Source organism: Oryctolagus cuniculus, chromosome 17 (assembly GCF_964237555.1).
Source record: "Oryctolagus cuniculus chromosome 17, mOryCun1.1, whole genome shotgun sequence".
NCBI lineage: Eukaryota > Metazoa > Chordata > Mammalia > Lagomorpha > Leporidae > Oryctolagus > Oryctolagus cuniculus.
Window position 1 is genome coordinate 26,100,953 of NC_091448.1, and position 17,863 is coordinate 26,118,815.

At 63.9% G+C, this 17,863-nt stretch overlaps 1 protein-coding gene across 1 annotated transcript; it reads right to left on the reverse strand.

Annotated features, from left to right (window-relative positions):
* Nucleotides 1-1,212: 1,212 nt before the first annotated feature.
* PPP1R9B (protein phosphatase 1 regulatory subunit 9B) lies at nt 1,213-16,903 on the reverse strand. Its single transcript, XM_070060838.1, has 10 exons — nt 14,979-16,903; nt 11,414-11,546; nt 10,307-10,427; nt 7,586-7,690; nt 6,511-6,646; nt 5,885-6,037; nt 5,734-5,787; nt 3,153-3,382; nt 2,832-2,928; nt 1,213-2,659 (listed from the first exon to the last, which is right to left on the reverse strand). The coding sequence occupies exons 1-10, from the start codon at nt 16,377-16,379 to the stop codon at nt 2,606-2,608; spliced, it is 2,484 nt and encodes an 827-aa protein (XP_069916939.1). The 5' UTR covers nt 16,380-16,903; the 3' UTR covers nt 1,213-2,605.
* Between the last annotated feature and the right edge of the window lie 960 nt (nt 16,904-17,863).

Genomic DNA, 17,863 nt, shown 5'->3' on the forward strand with positions numbered 1-17,863 from the left:
TCCTGTGGCAAACTGACTGGAGCGCCCGAGAACTAGGCAGGAGGGGGCAAGGGGACGGGCTAAGCTGCCGAGCTTCACCCAGGCCTGCCCACAGCCACTGCCATGGTCCCAGACTCAAACTTGACCTTGGGTGAGTCACAGCTCGGGCTTGAGGAACTCACAGTGAAGCCACAGGACACGCCACCTAAATTCGAGAGGGCCCACCTTGGGAACATACATGTGATACACAAGTCAGGGTGGCCGGACCCCACCCCTGTGCTTAACCCAATCAGCAGAAGCCCCTACCGCACACCCTGCCCTCAGGGAAAAGTACCACCACACTACTTGGGACTTCCTGGCTCGTGTCTTGTGCAGGGCCTCACTGGCCTTGGGGTCCAGTGACCTCGTGGTCCACTGGAAGACTTGGCCACTATCCCCAGGTTTCCACATGACCCTCAGGTGCGTGGCAGGAATGGGCCAGCCCTCCATGGCCTCGGGGGGTGGAGCTAGCATTTCTGAGCAGCAGCTAGGAAGCCAGAGTTTGGCTGGACAGGAGTGAGGCATCACAAAGGATGGGCGCCTCTGAGGCTGTCGCGGGAATGCTGGCAGAGGCCCTCCATCTCAGGTGCTACCAGGGACCTGTCAAGGTGACTTGACAGTCCTGAAGCAGAGGCCTCCCCTGCTTACAATGGAGGGCAAAGCGAGACTCCCCAGGGGCTCCCACCCCTGAACACAAACGCTTAAGGCAGGACAAGGCTGGTGCTGGTGACACCCCACCCCCACCCCCCTCTGGGACTCCCAACCTTGTCCCAGCACCAGGGACAGCTCAGCATCTGGGTGTCAGGCCTCCTGGCATAGAGCAAAGCCTAGGACTACGTAGGAGCTCCAGAGGGACACACAGAACCTGGGGCTCGCACTGTACCAACCCACCCCCTCCTGCGATCCTTCCTGAGCCCCTGCAGGGATCTCCTGGGAGTCCAGGGGGCTGTGGTCAACCTCGCCACATTTAATTCATGCTGTGAAATCCTCCAGATGCCTGGGAGAAAGACAGGTGGATCCACTGAGTTCACTCAATAGGAACCACAGCCCTGCCCAGGCTGACTGGACGAAACATGGGTGTTGATGGGAGATGCTGGACGAGAGGACGCCTGCTGGCTCTAGGGGCTCCCTGGTGGGTTGGGACCACCACCCTCCACCCCCGCCCCAGCAAATCAAGAGACCATGCAGCGAGGCTCTGGGGGCTGCTTTTATGAGGGCGATCTGACAGAGGGCATGGTCCGTACAAAACCGGGAACAATACATACATATATATATTATATACAGAGACGCGGTCCTCCGAAGGGCGGCCGGGCACCCGCGGCCCGCCCCCTCCCTCTGCCATGGTCCAGGGCGGCGCCCGGCACGGAGACAGCCAGCTCTTTCAGGGGGTGGGGGCATGGGAAGGCGGGGGCAAGAAATACTGATTGATGGCATGGTCTATTTACAGGGGACAAGAAACCAAAACGTTTTTTTAAAAATGATCAGAAACCCAGGCTTGGGGCAGGGGCATGAAAAAGTGGCCAACTGAGATGGATTCTGGAAGGGTGGCCCCTGGGGGGGCGGGGGTCTCACCTCCCTTGGTCCAAGCCCCAGTCTGGGGTTAAAGTGGGAGAAGTGGAGTCGGTTTCGCTCAGAAAGTGGCCAGGGTAGCCCTGGGCTCCAAAGAGCCAAGAAGTGGTGAAACCCTGTGCAGCCAGAGCACAGAACACAGGGTGGCGTGGGGCTGTCTGCCACGGGAGTGCAAGGCTTCCAGGTGTCGCCCTGGGCAGTGAGAAATACTCCCCTCGCCTACGACCAGGGTCCCTGCAGCCAGGACCCCGAAACCAAACCACCCCCCCTTCCCTTCCTGGCATTCCCAGGCATGACCGGGACACCCGGACTCCAGGGAGGCCGCACGGCTGTTCCAGGAGGCTATGGCTATTTGGCACCTGGGAGAGCGGAGGCACAAGAGCCGAGGGCTGCTGCCCAGGAGAGGAGGAGCTGGGGACCAGGAGTCCTAGACTCTCCCGGGGCCCTGCGCTCACCCCCCTCCTCCCCAAAGGACACGCAAGAGGTCAGGGCAGGTGGGGCCCAGCCTCCGGGCTGTGGGTGCACTCTGTCCCTCCTGGGATAGGGGACAGGGAGGGGAGGTGTCGAGCAACAGACAGCACAACGAGGGGGGGATAGGGAAGGGCCAAGAAGGTGGGCTCTCGAGTCAAGAGGCCACGGGCGGGGAGCAGCCTCCAGATGGCGAGATGCTGGGAGAGCCCCCAGCCCCATTCCAGTCCAGAGACAAAGGCTGGAGGTTGTGAAGTCTGGCAGTTTGGTCTGCAGGTCCTCGTGTCCATCACCCACCCAGGCCAGCCCTCAGCATCCCTCACTTGGCCTCAGCCCCTTGGGGCAAGGAAGAGGCCACCCTTCCAGCCACCTCTCTGTCTGCCCGGGCCATCTTAAAGAGGCCTGTCACGTGGGCCCTCTGGTCCCTGAAGCTGGGGGAGGTGGGGTGGAGGGTGTGGGGAGTCGGGGCACCTGTCCCCAGGCTGGGAGGGGATGGGGTAGGTGGTTGAGGACAGGGGAGAGAGGATGATGGGAAGGGTTATGATTCCTGTTAAGTAGAATTGGAATTCCTCAGTGTCTGCAGGTTTCCTTCCAGTTCTGAGATCTGAAAAACAAAGGTAAGAGGGGGCGCTGGGCATGGGCCCCGGCCCTCTCCTCTGCCTCCCTGTGGGGGCCATGACCTTGAGCTCTCAGCCAGCAGCAGGAGCCCCCCCCCCGACAGGATGCGCAGGGCAGATGACAGGTGGGGGCGCGCGCGGTCCCCTCCAGCCGGCTACCTTGTCCAGGAGCTTGTCCATCTCCTCCTTCCTCGCCAGCTCCGACTCCTCCAGAACCCGCCGCTGTGCGGTCTCCTTTTTCAGGAACTCGATCTCCCTGGGGACACGCAAGGTGCGGGTGTGTGGCCTGGCTCCCGTCCAGGGAGACTTGGGACCCTCCCCCTCCCCCTAGGTCAGGAGGTCCCAGGTTTTATCCCAGGACCTCTGGGGCCTGGCCCTGTGCTGCCCAGCTCAGGCCACCCACCCCACCCCACCCCCGACCTCAGGGATCCGCGCCGCCACCCCGAGCGCTGCCCAGGCCTCCTGAGGCCCGCCACGTACTTCTGCTGGTAGTCCTTGATGAGGCGCTTGGCCTTGCTGTACTTGCGCTCCAGAGCCTGGTACTGCGCCTGGGTCTCCCGGAGGTGCTCGTCCACGGCCTGGCACAGGCTCTGGGCCTCGCCCCAGTAACCCTCCAGCTTCTCCATGCGCTCCTTGTTCTCCTCCACACTCTGCTCGAGCTGAGCCTTCTCCGCCCGCCAGCGCCCCTTCTCCTGCTCCAGGCTCTGCAGCTGAGACACGAGGAGTGGCCCTGGGTTGGTGGTGGGGGTGGGGGTGACGGCGCCAGGGGATTCCAGCAGTGGTGGCACCCCCTGCCCCCGGCTCTGAAGTCTCCTTGGCCGAGCCTGGCGGGGGGTGGGGAGGATGAGGCAGCCTCACAGCACCTCCCGCCCAGAGCGCAGGAGAGCTCCGTTAGTCACTGACAGCTCTGCGGTTTGGGCCAAGGCAACGCTGGCTCAAGACTGAGCCATTCCTTCTGTAAAATGGGAGTGACACTTGCTTCGAGCGCATGCGAGGGCTACAGTGAGACAGAGGAGGCCCAAGTGCAAGGCAGGAGAGGGCCATCAGTGCTCTCTGTCCGCCCGCAGCCCGGGCCATGCCCAGCAGCCCGTGCTTCGGCGGCTTCCCGACACTCCGAGCTCCTGCTCTTCCAGCCCCCAGGGGACCCCAGTGCTGGCCTCCAGTCCCCAACAGCTCAGTCCTGGATCTCACTGCCAGGGGCACGGCTGCACCCCCACCCTGAGCCCTGAGCCCCAAGCCTCAGCCAGCCTTGCTCCCAACTCCCAGCCGCATCTCCCAGCTCTTCACAGACACCATGCCCCACACCAGACCCTCTACCCGCACAATCCTAGGCCTCCTTCCCCAGCTTGCTCACCACTGGCAAAGGGCACCGCCCACTCACAGCCATCCCAGCATGCACTCTCAGGACCCTGCCTGCCTTACCCCCTTGTTGGCTGCAAATGCCCCTTACTCTCTGTGCCTCGGCCACAGACTTGCCACAGGACCTTAGCATGGGCGACTCCCGCTGCTTGAATGTTCCCCATCTGCTCTTCCCCGGCCTAGTCATTTCCCGCCAACATACCCCTTGGCTCTGGGCTCAGTGGGTCCCTTCCCCACCCCAGCTGGACTGGGTTCCCGGGAGCTCAATGACTGTGCTTCTGCACAGAACCCAGTGTCCGTTTGTAACAGGACAGCCATCAGTGTGCAGCCACTAGAACAGCACCCGACAGACACCGCAAATGGAGCGCACGAGCACACGGCTGGCCTGGAGCCTGCCATCTGGACCCTGGAAACGCAGTTCTTCCCACCCTCAGCCAGTACCCTGGGCAGTGCTCGCCGGCCTTGCCAGGACACTGCCCGGGCCTCTGCCCGGTCTGCCTGCCTCCAGGTCCTGCTCACCCTCACCCTCCTGTTCTTTAGGCAGTGACCTAAAACTCCCACGGCCACAGAGCCCCACGCAGCCTGCAGGGGCAGGCCACAGCCCAACCCTGGCAGTCCAGCCTGCCCCACCTCGCTCTCCCCCTCAGAAAGTGCGGCCACAGCCCTGCAGGCCTCCTCCCAGCACAGCTGCCAAGCTCCGGGTCATTGCACTGCCAAGAGGGCCCTGCCTTCTGCCTCTAAGCCCTGCCTTCCTCCCGAGGCTGGCCCAGCTTCACTCTCCCCCACGTGCGCTGGGTGCACATGCACCTGTGTGCACGGCCCCTGGACACCTGTCTCTCCCTACCACACCGGAAGCCCGGCTGGAATTGAGATTCATGTCGTGCAGGCAAAAGCAGTGGCCGTGTGCGTGCCTGTGCCGGTACCCAGTGCGCCTGCGTGCACATCATGCGAGCCCCATCTGCAGGTCTGTGAGTATCGCTGGTTGGCGGTGTCAGCATCAGCAGTGCCACGTGGCCTGCCTGGGTGAGAAGGCCTCTTCCTAGACCAGGGGGTCCGAAGGAACAGACAACAGGCTGATGACCCCGGAGGTGACGCCACCGTGAGACACGAGCCCCAGCTCTCCGTGATAGTGTCTCTCGGTGTTCAGATGCATGGCTACCACTTGCCTGAGCCCAGGCTGGCACAGGTCTGGGCCTGTGCCTCTGAGCAGCCATACTTGTCACTGGGCCTGGAGATGGAGGCCATGTGGGGGACAGTGTGGCCACACAGACATCGAGTGTGGGGTGTGACTCAGGGTGCTCGGTACAGCAGCTGATGCTTTGGCTTTTATCTGTGACGTGCCACACACCATGCTCAGGACTTCCCAGCTGCTGTCTCCTTTAATTCTTCCAGGGTCCTAGGGTGTCGCTGCGATAATTACCTCATTTTACAGATGGAGAGACTGAGGTATACAGCAGGGAGTGGAAGAGCAGATGGGCACAGAACTCAAGCTCTACTGTGTTCCCTTGCCTCCGGGGAGCGTGCTCCCGTGGGCGCCTACAGGTGGTGTGCAAGTGTCAGTGCAGGCAGGTGCAGGGTCCTCTGGCCCTCACACGCTGTTCTTCAGTCCACATGCGCAGCACACGCACTGCACACCAGTGCGCCACACAAGCACACGCACCACCCACGCCACCACAGGTCTTACCATCATCACGGCTCTCACCTTTCTCTTGAGCTGCTGGATCTCCGCCTCGGTCACAGCATGTTTGATCTGCAGCTGCGGGCAGAGGGACGGGCACTCAGCTCCAGCCAGGGTGGGCGGCGCCGAGGGCAGGAGGCCGGCCTGCTGCCCCACCCCCAGCCCAGGCCCCCACCTCCTTGAACTTGTGCACCAGCTTCTCGGGCTCCATGTCCACAGGGGACAGCGCGTCCTCGTTCTCCGCTAGCTCGAACACCTCGATGGCCACCTCGCCGCCTGGGAATGTGGGGCTCAGCTCCTCCTCCTCGTCGGTGGCATACTCCCCCGTCTGCCAAGGAAGACAGGTTTGTCTGGGTCAGACTGGAAGCACCCCTGGGCATGATCCAGGCCTCCCCTCACGGTCTGTGTCTTCCGTGATGGCCAGGGGAGGCCCCTGCAGGCAGGGGTGGTGCCCCCTAGAAGCCTGGGACCGGAAGACACAGCCTGTGTATCCCCTTCATACTACATACAGGTCCTCTGTGGTCCGGACCTGCCTCCCTCCTCAGATTAGATCCGAGAAGAGCCCCTCGAGGGTGCACGATCTTGGGGGGAACTGTGTTTTCTTTGTGAGACCACAAAAGCTCTCCAAACACAGAGGGTATAACCCCTAGGCTCCCAGGGATACAGAATGGCACTTTGGGGTTCTCTGTCGGGGGGGGGGGGGGGGGGGGGGTCTGGGAAAGCCGCAGAGGCGGATGACTGTAATGCTGTATGTGGCCACCAGGGGGCAATCTCCCCAGCAGTCAGGCCAGCACCGCCTACCTCCTCGTCATCCTCCCCATACTGGGCGTATCTCTGTTCCATCATCTCCCGCTGCCATCGCTCCTGCTCCAGGGTCTGCTGAATTAGCTGGGCCACTTCGCTCTGCTCTCCGGGCCGCTCCCGGCCAATCATAAACCTGCAGGGGCACCGGTGTCATCCACGAGCCTCTGTCCTCAGCTGTGTGTCACCATCCTCCCTGCTGGTGCTCCCCTCGAAATCCAGGCCCTCCCAGGGGAGGTGAAACAAGAGGGCTGAGTCCAGAGGCTGCCGAGGATTAATAATGAATGGAAGAGCTGGGGGACCTTACTGGGTTTCCTCCCGGGGGGAGGCGGGAGGCAGGCAGGCCCATGAGCCTTCCTGGCCAGCTCTGGAGGAGGGTGCTGTCCACCAAACTTTGGGCTGGGCTGCAGGGGCCATGAGCCCAGGAGCTGCTAGCACAGGAGGCGCCATGTGGGGAAAGTGAGGCAGGGGCACGGTGAGGATGACCCATGCCAGCAGGGCAGGGACTGTGGAGCTATCTTGGGTAGGCTCCAAGCCCCTGCACTTCAGGAAGGGGCGGGATGATGGTGACTGGAGATTAGGATGGAGAGGAAGCAGCGGGACTTCCAGGCACCAGCCCCTCCCCACCATGGTCACCCACATCCTGTTTCTCTTCACCACCCTTTCCTGGGAGCACCCCGAATCCGTGCCCTGAATGCACAGCCGGGGTGCGGTTGGTTTTCCCAGAGGGGAGGGAAGCAGTTCCAGACAAGGGGAGCTGGCGTGATCAGCACTCCCCTACACAGCTCGCGTTTGCAGTGAGTGAGTCAGGGCCAGGCAGCAGCAGAGGACGGTTTGGAGGTGCATGGACAGTGGGCCTAGAAGCCTGAGCCCTAGTGGCCAGCATTAATCTGGGAGCCGGGTGTGGGAAGGCAGGCTAGGGCAGAACAACTGTGCACATGGCAGGCCCCGTGGGCAGCAGTCAGCGGACCTCGCCCAGGAGCCGGGCTGCCCAGGGCTGAACAGGCCGAGGGCAGGGGGCACAGCGGCTGCGGGAGGGCCCAGCCTCCCCGACCCCACCCCTTGGGGCTCTCACCGCACACGGCCCTTGGTGTTCCGGAGCACAGAGGCCGCAAAGCTCTGGGTCACGCCCACCAGACTCGTGCCGTCCACCTCCACCAGGAGGTCGTTCACCTGGATCCTAGGGGAGGCGACGTGGGTTAGGGGGTCCAGAGGGACTCACATCATCTTTGAGAAATGCATGAACACAGATGCAAGCCAACAAGGAAACAGTAAACACACACGCTGCCTAAGGGAATCCGAAATGTCACAGCTACTCTTAAGAAATCCCATAACCTTTGTAAAAAGGCAAGAAAGGCGCTCAAGTCAAATGCGTTTCTGTAATCTCACAATAGACTTATCAGTTCACACACAAATGCACACAGGCAACGGGTCAAGAGTGGAACCGTGCGGGCCAGTGCTGTGGCACAGTAGGTTAAGCCTCCACCTGCAGTGTTAGCGCTGGTTCAAGTCCCGGCTGCTCCACTTCCCATCCAGCTCTCTGCTATGGCCTGGGAAAGCAGTAGAAGATGGTCCAAGTCTTTGAGCCCCTGCATCCACGTGGGAGACTCAGAAGAGGCTCTGGCTCCTGACTTCAGATCAGCCCAGCTCCAGCCATTGTAGCCATTTGGGGAGTGAGCCAGTGGATGGAAGACCTTTCTCTCTGTCTCTCCCTCTCTCTGTTAACTCTGACTCTCAAATAAATCTTTTTTAAAAATGCATTTCTACAACCTCACAACAGATTTATCAGTTCACACACATGCATGCACACATGGAAAGGGGTCAAGAGTGGAACCACGGGCTGGGGTGACCTCCCATTGGTACATCAATGTGCAGCTCCCACAGGGACCTGGGACATTGTCGTCCTGCATAAAATGCATGGGGCCAGGCCTACCGGTGTGGGGAGAAAGAGCTGGGTAAGCCAAGAGACACAGTGTCCAGGCCCGGCAGGGGAGCTGGGTACACGTCCCATGACAGTCACCCTCGTCGCCTCCTCCACCAGATGACACCACCATCACAGAACTCACCTCTGCCAGGCACACAGCAGGGGCCCAGCAGCACACGTGTGTCACGCTGCCCTCTGACACAGGCGTTTCTGCACACACCTGAGTCCACAGGTGTCTTGGCTCCCAACGCCTGGACGCCCCTCCACCCAGCATCCTGCACCCGAGACAGTGCAACCCACCTCTCGGCCCCCCATATACACTCCATATACCCACCGCTCCTGTTCTCCTTGCCACAGGGAGAGGCGGGTGTTCTAGCCTGGCCAGAGAGAGAGGAAGGAGGGTGGGGGACTCTGGGCCACCTCCTCCCTCCACTGCCACCTCCCTGGGAGCTCCCAGCCTTCTCTCAGGACTCCCGCACAGGAAGGAAAGAATGGCTCACATCTCCACGTGGGCCCACGCCCGCATACAAGCTCATGCACACACGCACCCCCAAGCCAACCAGCAACAACTGGAAAGGCTCTCGAGGGGCTGGCGCTGTGGCGTCGCGGATAAAGCTGCCACCTGTAGTACTGGCATCCCAAATGGGTGTCAGTTCAAGTCTCAAGTCCCGGCTGCCCCACTTCCGATCCAGCTCTCTATTATGGCCTGGGAAAGCAGCAGAAGATGGCCCAAGTCCTTGGGTCCCTGTACCCACGTGGGAGACCTGGAAGAAGCTCCTGGTTCCTGGCTTCAGATCAGTGCAGCTCCAGCCATTGTGGCCAACTGGGGAGTGAACCAGAGGATGGAAGACCTCTCTCTCTCTGTCCCTCTCCTCTCTCTGTGTAACTCTGACTTTCAAATAAACAAATAAATCTAAAAAAAAAAAAAAAAAAAGACGACTCTAGAAAGTTTGAGGTCAGGGGCAGGAGGGGCTGTCGCCCTTCTTCTCTCTGCACCCCCCACACCACCTGGACCACAACAAGCAGAAATCCCCTGGACGGGGTGACCTCACCTCTAGCAACGTGACCCCACAGTCACCCAGTTCCCACCAGGCCACTCTGCATCTGTGTCATGGAGAGGTACCACCAGGGACCCCTGACATCAACCCCTCGCAGCTACCCTGGGGGTGCCCTGTCGCCCTTCCCACCCCCATGGTCCTTCCCGTGCTGTTAACACATAGGTAGCAGAAAAGCCAACATCAGTCACCAGGCTGGCTGCCCCTGACCCTTCTGTCCCACAGAACTCAACCCTCCACCCGCAGACACTCCACGCTGGCCCACGCACCTGCCCTCAGCGCAGCGCAGTCCACTGCCAGAACATCTCCGCGCTGGTCCGGCCACATGGACACCTGAGTCTCCTTTGCCCTCCGGGCTGCAGCAGCACCTGCTCTCCCTCAGCCCAGCCAACCCTGCTGTCCACCACAGCACTCAGCTCCTCCCGAACCCAGAGGTCAAGCCCTCCTGCATCATGCCATCGTGGTACTCCACGTTTTCCCATTCCGCGCCACAGGCAAGCGTGCCCACTGCCTTAATGCCTGTCTACCTCGCTACACCGTCCGAATCCTCATGGACAGCAGGGTGTGTGTGGGTGGATGTTCAAGTGCCCTCCAGACACGGCCTCCACGGCGCAGGCGCCCTACCAAGGCCCAACACCCACCTGCAGCCAGGACACACAGCACCCCGATTTCACCAGCCCTCCCCTCCCCTGGAGGGCAGGGGTGTCAGGGCCCTGTACTCCACACATGCCCCCACCACGCCCAGAGCAGAGAAGCTGCCATGCCCGTCCGTGCGGACCCCACTGATGACAGCTGGTAGGGCAGAAGGGGGTGGTACCTGCCATCCCGATGAGCCGCGCCGCCCTCGGTCACCGTCTTGACGAAGATGCCCAGCTTCTCCAGGCCCATGTCGGCCCCGGCCCCCATGCCGATGATGCTGATGCCCAAGCCCTCGGAGTCTGGAAGCAGGAAGGGGAGGGGAGATGGCAGAGGTGGGGGGAGAGTCTCCCACTCCGAGCCCTCCCTGCAGCATGCAGCCCTACGTCAGGAGGCAGTCCCCATGCTCAGGAATGTCCTGTTGCTGGGGTAGGAGCATGGCCTGCCCACCCCCAACCCGGTTGCTGAGCCACCAGGGAGGACTTTTGGGTCGCTGGCTGCCCTTTGCCCCTTCCAAAGGGCTGTAAGCGGCAGGGTGTGCCCAGGGTGACGTACAGCCAGGTGGAGGCTTGCGTAGGCGGAGTAGGGTGTGGCTAGGCCTCCGGGGTGGCCGTGATGGGGCCTGAGCCCTTTAGTCCCCCCTCTCCAGGCGGCCTGGTCTCTACTCACAGCTGCGTGGCCTTCCTCTGCCCGCCACACCTGCCCCGCCTGAACTCATGACCCCCCACACTCACTCACTGGTGGGCACCACCACTGGCTGCCAGGTCCGGGAGGCCCCGGATTCTTCCCTCCAGCCTCCACCCAAGCCAAACAACCTCCAGACCCTGCGGACTCCCTTCCCTGCCACGGCCGCCACCCAGGCAAGATTGTCTCGCCCCAACCCCTGGTGAGCGCCGGCTGTCCTGGCATCCCTTTCCCACTTGTTAATGGCGCCCAAGCCCTCTAAGAAAAACGCCCCCAGGTCTGCACCGTCTCTCCTCCTCCTCCCCAAAGCCTTGGTCCTGGAGCTCAACTCAAGCCCCACTTCCTCAGTGAGCCTGTCCCCTGGCTGCCCAGGCCCCCTGCTGTAAGGACACAGTGACAGGAGACTGCTCCATCCTTGGGCCCTGAGGCGACACCTGATCCCGACCAGGACCCGGCACACAGCGCTCGACTGTGACCTCTGCACTACATGAGCAAACAAGGCTACGGGCTGGTCTGGAGTCCCTGAGGGCTGCAGGGCCCCCACGGGAAGGCACAGGGCCAAAGCTGGTGTCAGAGGGGCCCTGGGGCCGGCCCAGCTGCTCACCCTTCTCCAGCTCCACGGGGAACAGCTCCAGCCGCTCCACACGCTTCTCCAGCTCATACTCGGCCGAGGCCGCCATGGGGTCCACGTCCTCGTTGCGCCGATCGTAGTCCTCGTTGGAGTAGGTGCTGAACACCTGGGGAGGGGGCGGCTCGTCAGAGAGGCCGGCAGCAGGGCAGGGGCGGAACTGGCACCAGGAGGCTGGGAGGCAGGCTGAGTGCCGGCCTGACGCCCTGCTCCCACTGCCGCACGCCTTCTCCCCGTCCCCAGGCAGCCCTGCCTCGCCCCCAGCTCTGAGGAAGGCCCTGTGGTTCTGCAGCTGACGGCGGGCCAGGGAGAGGAACCCCGCCTTGCCTGACCCACTCTGCAGCGCCGACCAGCACAGGCCCTGCCTGCAGCAGGAACAGCAGGACAAGCCCAGACAGATGGGCACTGAAGAACTGAGCTCAGGCCAGAGACGGGGACTCAGAGCCGGGCAGAGGCGAGGGTGGACAGAGAGAGCACCCAGAGAAGGAACAGGCTGAGCACAGAGGGGAAGAGGAGGAGGGGAGACGGGTAGGGGGGATGGGGAGGATGCCAGATGGGAGGGGGGAGGGGGCAGGAGCCAGGGGTGGAGAGAGGCAGAGAGGCACCCAGGACCCAGCTCCCGCCCAGGGAGGACCCTGAGGGTCCCCAGAGGGCGGGCAGGCAGCAGGGGTGAGTGAAAGCTGGGCCCTAACCGCCCTCACCCCCAGGAGAGCCGCTCTCTCTCTCCTCCGCCTGGCAAAACCAAGGGGACTGTGGAGGTGGCAGCATCTCTGACACTGTCCACAGCAGACCCAGGGCCCTAGGGGCTCCAAGGCCCCTCCCCCGCACCCCTCTGCCATCTCCTTTCCCCCCTGTTGCAAAAAAGGGACTGTGCTGGCTCCAACCCTTCCAGAAAGAACAGAAACAGCAGGGCAGGGGCTCCTTGGGGTGCCCAATCCAGCATGGGTTCCCCCAGTAGGAGGCTAACGCATACCACCTGGGGTACCACTGCCGCCAGAGACAGGATGGCAGCCCTTGGAGCCTGAGGGGCAGGAGCTACAGCAGCAGGGGCCCAGACCAAAGGAGCTGGACTGGGACACTTTTCCCCAAGGCCCCCGCCAGGGCCCCCTCTGCAGCAGCACAGGCCCCATGGGCACCTTGGCGGGCAGCGGTACTCTTGTGTCCCAGCCTTTGCTGGAGCCAGCTCCCGGTCATTCCCACCCCCCTGCACACAGGCTCACTGCCCCGGGGTGGGGGGCAGGGCGCTCCTAGGATGAGCAGCACAGCTGGGAGGGGCCTCTGTGGTCACCGGGCTCTGCGCCCTGGATTTCACAGCCATGAGGGAAGCTGAAGCTCATCCGTGCACAGGGCAGCGGCCGATGCACCTTTCTCCCATCTGGCCAGGGGCCCCAGACCCCCTGGAGACCCCTGCTCTGCAAACAGTCCAAGATGCCAGGTCTGATGCCCAAGGTCACACCCGGGGTTAGCCAGCGGCAGGGCAGGAGAGGCCTGCACCTGGCTGGGCTCTGGTGGATGGCCACCGGTGACTTTGTCCCCTTGCACACAGGTGCCCCAGGCTGTGGACTCAGCAAACTGGCTTTGCTCACTTCTGCATCTGAGTCTCCCGACCCCTGGGCTCTGCTCCGGGGGAAGGGTGCCCTCCTGGCATCCCTCTCCTGGGTCAACAAGACCCCTCCCGGGCACACACGGGGACACAGTCTCACTGTGACCTCCAAAACACCCTGTCCTGGCCTTGCCCCGCTCCAGTCATTTCTCCCCCTGTGGAATGGCAATCCCCTTTCAAACCCTGCCCCCTGCAGGCATCCCTCCTGCCCCCCACCAGGGGGCTCTGGGCCCTGTCCCGCTTCCACAGGTGACAACCTGCCTGCACAGGAAGCGTCACCTCTGTAAGGGTTAACAGTTGGGTCACTGGCGGGACATGGAACCCAGTGAAGCGGTGGGGTCAGAGAGACACACAACTGGGTCCCCTGAGCCAGGGTGGAGAGAATGAAATTCCCAGCAAGACACAAGAGGGCCACATCACACACCCTGGCTCTGCACCGGGCGGGCCGGCTCCAGGGCCACCAGGGAGTCGGGAAGCACTGCTCTAAATCATGTGCTATTTTTTGCCAGGTAATCAGGGTAAAGTGTCAGATATAGACTGCCACAGGCCCAGGCCACACAGCTCTGAGGGCAGGAGGCCGCGCCAAGAACTGGTGGTGGTGGTGGTGGGATCCTGACTCCCTCCCAAGAACACCACAACCCTCAGTCCCTCGGGCATCCCACTGCCTGCACACAAGGTCTCAGGCCAGGGGAGGGGCAGGCTTGGGAGGAGGGCGGCAGCCTCTCCCCTGTAACCTTGTGAGCCTCTTGCTGGCAGGGAGGTGGGGGGTGGTGGTGGTGAGAACTTGGGTAGCTCAGTGTCCCGGGTAGTCATGGAAACTACAAGCAAACAGATGGGGGTTGGCTGGGGAAGGTAAACGCTGGGCAGGGTCCAGCCAAGGAGGTCCAGGGAGCTGGACACTCTCAGGGGGTGGGCCTGGGACTGGGCACAGCTGAGCCTGGGGCAGGGAGAGAGGCTCATGGGGGCTGAGTGTGGGCCAGTCAAGTGTGGACGGGGGTGGCTCAGGCTGCTCCCTTCTTCCCAGGGGATAGCCCCTCCCTGGCGGTACTGTTCTGAGGATCTCAAAGCCACTGGCCTAGCCCACAAACCTATCACCAACAGTGGTGGACGTGGGGTGAGACCCCACCAAGGGGCAGCTTCCACTCCTCTTTTAGGACACCAGAGAATGTGGCAGGAGCCCTGGGGAAGGACGACTGCCAAGACCATGGGCGGCTGTCCCATTGTGCAGCCAAGAGCAAAGGCATGCTGGCGGCTGCCAGGCACCCTGGGGATTCCACCGCCCCACCCCCTTCTCCTTCCTGCCCAAAGCCCGCCCCAGCCCCCACCCCCACCCCCCACCCAGCACAGACCCCTGGGAAAAACGCCCCAGCCCTAGTCACATGGTCACAGTCCCCGGTTCACCCTCAGAACCACTTCCCTCTTTCAGTTCTGCAAAGCCGGGAGGGGGCACAGATGGGCTGGAGGAAGGGCCGCCTTCCCCTCCACCTTCATTCTGGGAAGTTGTGGGCTCTCTCCTCCACTCCCCATCCCGCTCCTCTCTGGGGGACCCTCTCTCTCCCCAGGGGGAAGGAGCCACTGGCTCCCTCACCCCACGCAAACCCCAACCTCTGGAAGCTTCTGCAGGAAGGAATGCCTGGGCGAGGAAGGGAAAGCAGGTGTCCCAGGGCCTGTGTGGGCGGGGGGGGGGGGGGGGGGTGGGATGCGGAGGAGTGCCGGGCCGAAGGCAGGTCAGGGCAGGCCACCTCGGGCCCAGACCTGAAGATCGTCCCCTCTGACAAACAGCTGGAACTCCCCCCGGGCGCCCCTGAGGGTGGGAGCTCCTAGGAAGGGGGCTGGGTGGCAGTGGCTGACTCAGCCTGCCAAAGCCGGCTGGCGAGGGGAGGCGGAGGCGGCGCGCACGTGGCAGGGGCGGCGCGGGGGCGGGGTGGGCGCACTCACTTGGATGGGCGCGGTGCTGAAATGGATCTTCCGGCTGGGGGCCGGGTCCTCTTCCTCCGACAGCCCGGGGATCTCCACGCACCCCGACTCGGGCTCGTAGGGGGGCTCCCCATCCTCCTCGTCGTCTTCATCGTCTTCCTCCAGGGCGCTGCCCCCAGAGTCCTCCCCGAGCCCGCTGTAGGCGCTCACGTCCACCAAGTCCGCCTCCGAGAAGTCCTCCTTCTTGGACTCATCGGCCTCCTCAGGGGCCGCGTCCGGGACCCGGGAGTTACCCACCCCCCTCTCTGGCGCTGCTACCGTCGCTGCAGCCTCGTCTTCGGGGGCAGCTGGGGCCTTGGGCTCCTCGGGCGCGGCGTTGGCTGTGGCCGTCGAGGGGCCGCCATTCTCCAGGGCCGCATGGACCGTCACCTCGGCCTGGATCACTTCCCCGGGCGCCGACTCAGCCTCCGACTCCCCGCTCTCCTCCACCTCCACCGGCTTAATTTTGCGCACCTCCCGGGGCTTGGGGGGCGGTCGGGCAGGGGCCACTCGGTGCTGCGGGGGCTGCTGCCCTCCGGGACCGCGCTCTTTCTCGGCCGGGGTCTCCCCCGACGGGGCGGCCGGGGCGGACGGCACTGCCGGCGGCGGTGGCGGCGGCGGCTGAAACACCCGGGACCGCTTGCTGACCAGCTTGGAGTTGACCGGGGGAGCCCCTGCGGCCGCAGCCCTGGGGGCCCCGGGCCCGCGGTGGAGGCCGGTCCTCGAGTCGGCCTTTTCGAAGACGGCGCTGAGCTGGCTGACCGTGGGCGACACGGCGTCGGCGTCCAGCTTGTCCAGCGCCTCCGTGCTGCCGTTGAAGCGGACCACGACGTCCAGCTTCCGGTCCTGCAGGCCGGCGCGCTCCTGCCTCAGCAGCCGCCGCGCCGCGGCCTCCTTGTCGCCGCCTGCGGCCGCGGGAGCGCTCCGCTCGAACAGCTTCCGCGTCTCCTGCAGGCGGGATGGCGGGTGCGGCGGCGGCGCGGGCTGCGCCGAGGGCGCGGGCTTGGAGTCGAAGCGGCTCACGCGCTCGGACACGCTGGTGCCCAGCTTGAGCAGGGCGCTGTGGTCCACGTTCTCGTTCAGGCTGCTGGCCCGCGGCAGCGACAGGCGCACGCCGCGCTCGGACGCCCGGGGGGCCTCGGCCAGGCCCGCGCCGCCGCCCGCCTCGCCCGGCGGCCCCGCCGTCGTGCCCATCTGCAGGAACATACTTTTGATGCGGTGGACGTTGGAGCCATATTTCTTGTGGTGGGCCGCCTTGGGTGCTTCGTCGGGCCCGGGCGCATCGGGCTGCTTGAGCGCCTGGATGCCCGCCTCGTAGGCGCTGCGGTGCGGGGAGGCGCTCCGGAGGGGACCCCCGGGCCCCCGCGGCTCCGTCTTCATCATGGTGGGGGGAGCAGGGTTCGCATCCCCCCGCTCCCCGCGACCCCCCTCCGACAGGCGGCTGGCCAAGTCGGGACCGCCGCCCCCTCCCCCCGAAGAAAAAAGCCCCCGGAAAGGCCCTTTTTTTTTAGGGTCCTTCAAAAAGCAAGCTGCCAAAAACAGTTAACCTCGCTTAAAAAAAAAAAAAAAAAAACCTCCCAGCGGGCGCCCAGTGTGGGCCGCCTCCCCCAACCAAGCTGCCGGGGACAGCCAGCCCCTCAAACCCCGGGCGGCCTGGCCCGCTCGCCCCCACCCAAATTACGAGAGCGGCGGCGGCCGGGGCCGGTGGGACCGCGCGCCCTGCCCGCGAAGCAGCGGCGGCGGCGCCGGCTCACATCGTCCGAGGCGGTGTCAGCAAGGCTGGCAGCCCGGGCGCCCGCCACTCGGGCCGGGGGCCTCGGCTCTCGGGGGGCCCGGTACCCCGGCGCCCATGGCTGCTCCGCCGGCCGGGGCCGCTCCGCCGCCGCGCCTCCCTCCCTCCCTCCCTCCCCCCCGCGCCCCGAGCCTCGCGTCTTTCTCTAGCTCTGCCCGAGCGGCGGCTGCCGGAGACCGAGCGGCTGCCCTTCTCGCCGCCGCCGCTGGGGGACTGGCACCTCTGGGTCCTAAAGGGATCGGATTTCCGGGCCCAGAGCCCGTGAGCCCTCCCCTTCCCCTCCGTCCGAACTCGCGGCCTCCCTTGCCCGTAGCTGGAGGGGAACCCTCTTCGACCCTTCCACCGCAGCCGCAGACTGAGGCTTCTCGCAACCCACATCACCGCACCCGCAAGACGTACTGGGAGGAGGCAACCCAGCCCGCGGGGTCTCAGGACGACCCCCTGTCCTCCCCAGACGGGGAGCAGATCCCTTCCTCCCTCCCCTCAGGGGCTGTGGCGCTCCTCCTTGGTGTACTTCAAGGCTATTATTAGCATCAAAGGTGCTGGGTGCTGGGTGGAAATACAGATGCCAGGGCCCTGCCCCAAACCTGCTGAAAAGACAAGTCTTGTAGGCTGGACCCAGGAATCTGCATTTGAACACTGTCCCCTGAGCACTCCGGTGTGAAACCTGGGCTCAGCATTGCCCTCCTTGTGGTGGGTGAGTGTGGGGGTGGGGAATGAAGAAAGGAGGCGGCCCCCCTCACCCGGGTCTCAGGGGTCTCCCTAATCTCCCCTCTGGCCCTTTGGAAGCCTGAAGAGAACAGACTGTAGGCGATCTGCACCCCCTGGGGAGTTGAAGTCCCACCTCCAGGCCCCCAGCAGGGCACTCCTGCCTCCCAAACAGGAAGAAAGCCTTTGCCAGGAAGAATTCTAGAGGCCTGGGGCCGAAGTTTCCCCAGTGACAACTCTAACTTGGGTCTCCAATTTAAAGGATCCTGGCCAGTGTGCGCCAGAGGGTGACAGTGACCTCCACATGTCCCCTGACCTAGCAACCCAGAAAACTGCTGTAAGCCTCCCTACCCCCACCCTGGCACAC

Excerpts from the sequence above, each read along its gene's own strand:
- PPP1R9B (XM_070060838.1), bottom strand. The coding sequence starts at position 16,379 with ATGATGAAGACGGAGCCGCGGGGGCCCGGGGGTCCCCTCCGGAGCGCC. Across the intron at positions 11,547-14,978 it reads TCAGCACCGCGCCCATCCAA|GTGTTCAGCACCTACTCCAA; the intron begins GTGAGTGCGCCC and ends CCCCCTCCCCAG. Across the intron at positions 3,383-5,733 it reads TCCAGCAGCTCAAGAGAAAG|CTGCAGAGCCTGGAGCAGGA; the intron begins GTGAGAGCCGTG and ends CTCGTGTCTCAG.